This window comes from Trypanosoma grayi (assembly GCF_000691245.1).
Source record: "Trypanosoma grayi strain ANR4 Tgr_797_V1, whole genome shotgun sequence".
NCBI classification, from domain to species: domain Eukaryota; phylum Euglenozoa; class Kinetoplastea; order Trypanosomatida; family Trypanosomatidae; genus Trypanosoma; species Trypanosoma grayi.
The window spans coordinates 1-7,864 of record NW_008826416.1 but is presented as its reverse complement, the minus strand read 5'-3'; the positions used below and the strand labels follow the sequence as shown (position 1 = coordinate 7,864).

Here is a 7,864-nt window from a genome sequence, read left to right as displayed (position 1 = left end):
CCCTGTTGTGGTTGATCTATGGCCAACGTTTGTGAAGTGGGCCAACACAGCGCTACCAGCACCAGAGCTCGAGGAGGTGACGAGCTTTGCCTTCAATGGCAGTGCAACTGGCTACAGGGGAATCATGTACTACAACAACTTTGAGCTGGGCACCATGGCACTGAAGCGTCACCCGCTGTATATGTCCTTGTTCCGTTTCCTGGACGAGGAGGAGCCGCGTGGAATCATGCGGTACCGCTGGGGTGATGCACCGATTCACACACTTGGCGTTGAGGTTGTACTACGCCGAGAAGGATGGAAGAAATGCCGGTTTGACAAGCGCTTTGCAGATTATGCGCATGGGAAAAATGTGCCCTGAGAGCTGACTGTTACGTAGTGCAACGTCGTATTGCTTTACTGGGCATCACGATAGCTGTTCTACTTTTGTCCATGGCCGAGATAGGTGTGCTGCAATCTGCTCCGCACCGTGAAGATAAATAGATTAATATCTAGCCGTTAAATTCTTTCCCGGTGGCAGGCGGGGTTGCATCGTCGTTCTACACGGTGGCCTTTTCTATTGCTTTGCACTGATACTTGGAAAAGTGGGCGGGGCAAGTTGCTGTCCTATTCTCTGGAAGATCGATAATGTGGTGTGTGCTCTGCACTTCCACGCACGTAGGTATTTATGGCTCACTGGCAATGAGTACACATTGGCCTTGCATAATGAGGTGACGGTGCAGGACAGTGTTGATCTAATTTCTTTTTATGATGCAATAAGGAAAAAAAAAACAGGGAAACGTGGAGGGAATCCGGAGAAACGATGAGATACGCACAAAAAAGACGTTTCGTGAAGCGTGTGTCACTGCTTCTTTGTGCAGCAGTGCTCTTCCTTCTGGGCGCTTGGTTGTGTTTTGTATCGTCGGAGATGTCGTATCAAGGTCACGGGGAAGTGCAGGCAGGAGGCCCTGCTGTACCACCCTTGCCACCGCGCACTGTGGCCGTGACCTGCACGCATCCTTTAGATAACGGAGTCAGCAGCACCCTGGTCAACGGCGTCATTCTATTCCTGGCAGGAAGGAAGGAGCCTTTTTTCCTCACCAAGGCGCTTCCATTGTTGGAGAAGCACTTTCTTGCTCGCTATCCTTACCCAGTGCACATCTTCCACGAAGACATGCCTGAAGAGAAGCAAGTGGCGATTCGTCGTGCGATACCTTCAGCGCGAAAGGTGGACTTTGAGGATGTGGGAAGGTTCTGGCGCAAACTACCGGATGGTGTGTCAGAAGAGAAGCTTCGTGCGTGGATGAGAGCACCACAGCAGCGGAGATATCAGGGTCGTGGGTATCGCCTTATGTGTCGCTTTTGGGCAGGACTTGTGTGGCAGCTGCCGTCACTGGACGCCTACGAGTACTATTGGAGGCTGGACACGGATTCATACATCAGAGCTTCTGTGCCGTGCGATGTTTTTTGGTTGATGCGATCGAGCCAATGTGCGTATGGATACCGACACGTTACGAGCGACCACATCCCTGTTGTGGTTGATCTATGGCCAACGTTTGTGAAGTGGGCCAACACAGCGCTACCAGCACCAGAGCTCGAGGAGGTGACGAGCTTTGCCTTCAATGGCAGTGCAACTGGCTACAGGGGAATCATGTACTACAACAACTTTGAGCTGGGCACCATGGCACTGAAGCGTCACCCGCTGTATATGTCCTTGTTCCGTTTCCTGGACGAGGAGGAGCCGCGTGGAATCATGCGGTACCGCTGGGGTGATGCACCGATTCACACACTTGGCGTTGAGGTTGTACTACGCCGAGAAGGATGGAAGAAATGCCGGTTTGACAAGCGCTTTGCATAGTACTGAAGACGGGAATTATATGCCAGAGAGACCTTGTGGTCGAGTTGCGAAATAAACTGCCTTTGTTGAACTCGACCTCTATCGTTGTAACCGATAGATTGGGGGTGCGCTACATTTCTGCCGATTTGTTTTTGTCTTTCTTTTGATTGTTGCAACGTCAGATTCAAAAAGATTTGGCTTCATGGCGCATTTGAAGTGGCTTCTTGTGCTTATTATTATTATTATTATTGAATTCGTTTTGGTTGATTTTTTATGAACATGAGTAAGCGCGATGGATGTTTGGCTCTCTTTGGCCATAGTGAGTGCGCATGGTGTTCGGGCCACCAGGTTAGTTTACTGAAACAATTGCTTCGGTAGGTGCATTATGGAGAATATGCATCTTTTTTTTTGTTTTGGGAGAGTATGGTAATAATTCTTTCTTATATGTGTATATGTATGTATATATTTCTTTTTGGTCTTTTGTTGTATTTGTCAGGGGCGGGGATTATATATTGGCATGGCTGAGGCGCTGGAGTTGCTGCGCTTTATGGCTCTTTCAGCGGCCGTCCATGCTGACGCCGTGCAATGCCTGGTCGATGACACCCGCAGTGTCTTGTCGCAGATGGCGCTGGACCAGGAGCGTCTCGATACTCTCGAGGGGCAACTATCCACACTACTAGAAGAGCAACGGCGACTTCATGCCATGCGTGATGTTGTGAGCCGTTCAAGGAGTCTGCGGAGAGGTGAAGACATGCTACCTAAAGGAGGAGGCGGCAGCAACAAGAGAAAATGTCAGGCGGCAGCATCAGTAGTGAGGTCAAAGTCGGGCTCCGCAGAAGTTCCTCCTCGCGCCACCACCCTTTCTAATATTGAGGATGTTTTGCGTTTTGCGTCTAGTGCTGTGCCGGAGGAAGATGTTCCGTTTTCAGAAACAGGGCGGCATGGAGGAGTAGTCGGCATTGCCGCATCTTCTGCAGAAAAAAGAGCGGAGGAGTGTGGCACCGTAGAGGGGCATTCAATTGATGAGGAAGTTGAACGCGTTAAATCGGAGATCCGACTCCTGGAAGGAATGTCAATCAAGGCAAAGTTGCGCGAGCTGGAGGCACTTAAGCAGGCGGTCAAGGATATAGATGTAAACTCCATCGCCGAGCGACATGTGGGGAAATTTCGCTTCCCCCATGAGGTGGAAGCGCTGTGGGATACCAAGCAAGTCGTGAACCGCACGAATATCGACCTCTTCATTGCACGTGCATGCCAGCGTCTCTCCAGCCGCTACGAAGACGCACTGGATGCTATTGCGGACTTCCCGATGTGCGAGAGAAGTGACACCACCCGTGTGTTGGGCTCGGCTCTCTACGCCGAGGCGCTAACGTCGGCTCATAACTACGATGCTGCCGCAGTGCAGGCTCTGCAGAATCTGGCGCGCGAATCGCTGGTGTTATTCTACCGCGCAAAGCGGCGTCACGCCACGGTGGGCGCGGCAGTGCGGCCGCGGCGCGCCGATACGGTTCTGGGGCCGGCGGAGTCTGGATTCCTGCCGAGGGACTGGTGGAGCGCGCAGGTGCTGCGACCCCCCGTCGATGTGCACCTGCCGCCAGCACGGCACATTCTTACTGCACGATTCTCCTTTGTAGATGCCGAGGAACTCAAGTCCCTCGAGACGCTGCGGGTTGAGTTTCAGCGCGAGGTGCTGGACGCGTTCATTCGGCTGCCGAAGGCGCTGAGCGAGGTTTGGCAGCACTGTCACACCCCGATCCACAAGCACGAACAGTTGCAGGAGGAACAGGACATCAGTGCTTCCTTGGTTCGCTTGCTAGCAGGGAAAGAGGAGGACAAGGGTGTTTGGACGACGATAGCGCGCAGTACTTTTGAGAGTTGAGCTTCACGTTTCTGCAGTTCCTGTTTTGTTCGTGTGGATTTTTGTTTGTTGTTTGCGCGCCGTGCTGCAAACATGGCACCTGGGCAGGAAGGATGTGTGTGTGTGTGTGTGTGTGTTTGTGGGGAAAGAACGTAGAAGGTGAGAGATTCCTCTACAACTTCATCTACGTTTCCTCCTTATGCCCACAATGTAATAATATTTTTCTTTTTTCTTTTTTCATCCTTTTTTTCTTTTTGGTGTGTGTGTGTGCGGGGGTTCTAGTCTTCTCTGTTTTTTTGTTGGGCCTAGGACATAGCGAGACGAAATTTTTCCTTCAAAGGAAGCAGGCAGAACAGACAATAATATTTATACACTGGGCCAGGAGCCGCAACTGTCTCAGGTCCCAAAACGCATTCACCAGTTTAGATTAGAAGAACAAAAAGGGGACAAGATAGCTGCTCGACAAATAAAAGGGAGAGGGAACAGGTAACGCACATACATTGCCGTTACTTCGTTTCAATTCGTTTACTGCCTGCGACACACTGATTAAAGCCAAACTGGAAGTAGTTGGAGGTCCGTGAAGTTTATCAACGGCATTCCCTTCTGTCGAAGCGCTCTTAAATAGTTCGCCAATCCCGCGTGTTGCTGTTAAATGCCGAATGAATACCCTCGTATCACATTGTTTCTATTACTATTTCTACTTGTGTGTTCGTCGGTGACTGCAGCAACAGACGCTGCAGTTCAGGTGGACTCGAGCTATGTGAAGACTGGAGTTGGAGTGCGACAGGGAACTCTCAGTCCCGTGACACCACCAGCGACGACGGCCCCAGCAGTTGGTGGTGTTGCGCTGCAGTACGGATTCTATTCCCCAGATATGGTCCTTCTTCTTGGCACGAACGGCACGCTTGCGGCGCACTTGCTTGACTCAGGATTGCCCATGTGGAGTGTGGATACTGGGGGAAGTGTGATGCATGCCAAGATCGATTTGCACGCGACAGAAGACGTGGTGCGTGAAGACCCTCTTGCGGTTCCCTTTGTGGTCGAAGGCGATATGCTTTTCACTAGACGTCGTTTCGCATCACAGGCGGCCGGGCGTCATCTGCCTCTTGGGTCCTCAGCGAATCATGAAGATGGACAGGAAGATAAAAAAGAGGATTTGCTTGGTGCAGATAACATACCTCTTTCTCCAGCGCATCCACACTATTTCATGAATCTGTCCACACTGATTCGACGACAGCATATGCGTCTTGGAGGCACAGACATATATGTAGTAACTTCGGCACAGATAATGGACATCAGTAGTCACACTGGGAAGCTGGTCTTCGCGCCGAATTCGCTTCTGCCTCACCTGCATATTGTTCGTTACAACATCACTGTTCACGCTTGGTGTCGTGGCATGTATAGCTGGCAGATAAGTATGGCGCAATACAGACTGAGCGAAGGTTCCCTCACGCAGGCTACTGGATGTGTCCAAGAGGAAGGGGATCCACGCAGGGTCTCCCGCGTGCTGCAGGACCTTTTGCAAAAAGAAAACAGCAACGGTGGTCATGAGCCAACTGTGACTCCAGATTCCCGCACGACGGGAGAGGCCAACTTGGAGTCGGCTGTTGATGTCTGTCGCAAGAGTGAAATAGCACAGCGTCTGACAGTGAAGGAGATGGAGAAGTCAAAGTACGCGTTGTGGAACAAAGCGAGTGGAACTGCCCTGTGGCCTACTGCAGTCAATACCATCGATAATGTTGCAGCCGCCTTCATCTGCGTCAGAGACTACGGTGGAGTGAAACGTGTACCTGTTTACCGCCTACAACCGTCTGTAACCGCGGCGGCCATCATCACCACAGGAAAAACAACAACAACTGCATCTATTGAAGGTGTAAAGAACGGAAACCACGAAGCACACAGTATTTCAAACTTCCTTAGTGACCGCCCGTGGACAGAGCATTCCTCACTCATTCGAATCTTCGAGGAAACAAGGGATGGTGACATCGCTGCCGATGAACTCGAGGCCCGTGAGCTTCAGAACTCGATGCAGGAATGCTCCTGGGTGTATGGTTGCAGTGCCCAGCAGATAGGTATTCCAAATCACTCACCAACTGAAGAGGGTGAATGGACGGAGCCATTCCAGCTTGTTCCCCAAATATTTATTCTGTGGTCATATACATCAACACGGCGCACAGTGTTCATTGCCTTCCATGTGTTGATTCTCATCATTTCACTGACTTTAGCCTGTTTTGGTGTGGTGCCCCGACGACGCTTGCAGAATGCTTGGGCCCAGGTCGACGCACTTCAGAATGACATACGTAACTCATCCAGGCCAGGCTCTGCAATGCTCGCACCTGTAGATATAAGTATGAGAAGTGAAGCCTATGGTATTTTTAAAGGCGTTCCACCATTAGCGCTATCACCATTTCAAATGCCAACCAGCCAGGGCGCTATGTCATTCGCTTCCCCCACACACCCATTTTCCCTCGACGCCCAAAATGTGAAGGAGGGGGAGGGGGCCGAGGAGGAGGACGAAAAGCAGCGACAACGGACATTGGAATCGGACGGGGTGGATGTAAGTGATACGTGGTGGAAGTGCTCAGGTGGTGAAGATGACTCTTCGATGAGTGAGAAACAAAGCACAGGGATTTCATTTCCCACGACAAATACCACTGCTCCACCGCAATTATTCCAGCAGCATTTTAATGTCTTGAAAAAGGTTGGGCATGGGGCGGAAGGGAGTGTGTTCTGCGTGGAGCACCGAGTCACAGGTGCTAAGTATGCTATAAAGGCCATCCGCATTCATGTGGAGGACCAGCAAAGATGTGTGCGGGAAGCAGTGCTTCACAGTTCACTGGATTTCCCTAATGTTGTGCGCTTTTTCTACTCATGGATTGAGCATATGCCTCGCCATGTGGCTGAGGGACATGGTATTTTAAATGACGATGACACAATGGACACACTTTCAATTCAAACGGAGGATAGTTTCTATACCAAACAGCTACATGAATCTGTCACAGCTGAAGGCTCCTACAGTGTTCTATTTATACAAATGGAATACTTTCAGCGCGGTACCCTTGCTGATTTTTTTGCGACACGCAATGGGTTCTCACGGCAGGAGAACCTAGAGCACCTCATACAAATCACGGAAGGGCTGCGATACCTTCACCAGCAACGGGTGGTTCACCGTGATCTCAAGCCTACAAATATTTTTGTATCAGACAGCGGGATAATGAAAATTGGTGACTTTGGCTTGGCGAAGCGACGTGGTGGACCATTTGGCTCAATGCGTAACATGGTTGATGAGTTGACATCGAATGCATTTGCAGGTGAGGAGGAGCGCTCGGTCGCTGGAGGAAGTCCTCTTTACTGCAGCCCGGAGCAACTTCGTGGCGATGCCGCTACCGCTGCCAGTGACATTTATTCCCTTGGCGTGGTTGCCGTGGAATTCTACTGCTTATTCACGACACAGCACGAGCGCTTCCGCACACTGGGTGAGGCACGCCACGGGGTATTCCCGGTGGAAATGGTGGAGGAATTCCCGCAGGAGGTGGAGCTGTTCCGTGGGATGTTGCGTGAGCACCGCGAGGGCCGCCCATCGATCGACGACGTGTACCAAACGCTGCGCCGCGCCGCAAAAGAGGAGCGCAGCAGCGCGCAGCAGAAGAAACAGGTGCGTATGCCAAGCCCCAACGTGGAGGAGGAAGAATCAGAATTTCTATCTCCGCTGATGCCGCGAAATAATGCTTCAGAATTTCTATCTCCGCTGATGCCGCGAAATAATGCTTCAGAAGTCCTGGCTTTCCTGCGGCCACAAAATAGGCAGTCGATCAGCTCACTCGATTCAACGGCTGCTGCAAATATACAGTGAAACGAATGTGCAAACGATCACAAGCGCATATACACAAGAAGACGGGAGCACAGGTATACATACGCAGTAAAAAAAAAGGAGAATGAATGTGTGCATCTCGGAAAGGAGGAGCTGAAGCTCTCGCCATTGGCCTTATATGTTTCTGCTGCTCGCGTACCTTCTGATTGTTTCTCCCCTAGTTCTTATCTTTTTTTGGACGTGATCGATGAGGAGAGGACAGGGTGATCAGAGTTCTTTTTGGCTTTCTTTTGAGCTGACGCTTCAATCGTGTTCCGCTACATATCCCTACTTTCTGTTTTGCGTATCATTTACCCTCTTCCAACACACACACACACACACA

At 50.9% G+C, this 7,864-nt stretch overlaps 4 protein-coding genes across 4 annotated transcripts; all 4 read left to right on the top strand.

The window, feature by feature from the left end:
* Positions 1-124: 124 nt before the first annotated feature.
* On the top strand, positions 125-358 carry DQ04_07971030 (hypothetical protein; the record flags this gene model as incomplete). The annotated part of the gene is made up of 1 exon (XM_009315377.1): positions 125-358. The coding sequence occupies one exon, from the start codon at positions 125-127 to the stop codon at positions 356-358; it is 234 nt and encodes a 77-aa protein (XP_009313652.1).
* A 546-nt stretch (positions 359-904) lies between these two features.
* DQ04_07971020 (hypothetical protein) lies at positions 905-1,834 on the top strand (the record flags this gene model as incomplete). Its single annotated transcript, XM_009315376.1, has 1 exon — positions 905-1,834. The coding sequence occupies one exon, from the start codon at positions 905-907 to the stop codon at positions 1,832-1,834; it is 930 nt and encodes a 309-aa protein (XP_009313651.1).
* A 496-nt stretch (positions 1,835-2,330) lies between these two features.
* DQ04_07971010 (hypothetical protein) lies at positions 2,331-3,692 on the top strand (the record flags this gene model as incomplete). Its single annotated transcript, XM_009315375.1, has 1 exon — positions 2,331-3,692. The coding sequence occupies one exon, from the start codon at positions 2,331-2,333 to the stop codon at positions 3,690-3,692; it is 1,362 nt and encodes a 453-aa protein (XP_009313650.1).
* A 631-nt stretch (positions 3,693-4,323) lies between these two features.
* On the top strand, positions 4,324-7,524 carry DQ04_07971000 (putative eukaryotic translation initiation factor 2-alpha kinase precursor; the record flags this gene model as incomplete). The annotated part of the gene is made up of 1 exon (XM_009315374.1): positions 4,324-7,524. One exon carries the CDS (start codon positions 4,324-4,326, stop codon positions 7,522-7,524), a length of 3,201 nt encoding a protein of 1,066 aa, XP_009313649.1.
* Positions 7,525-7,864: the final 340 nt, after the last annotated feature.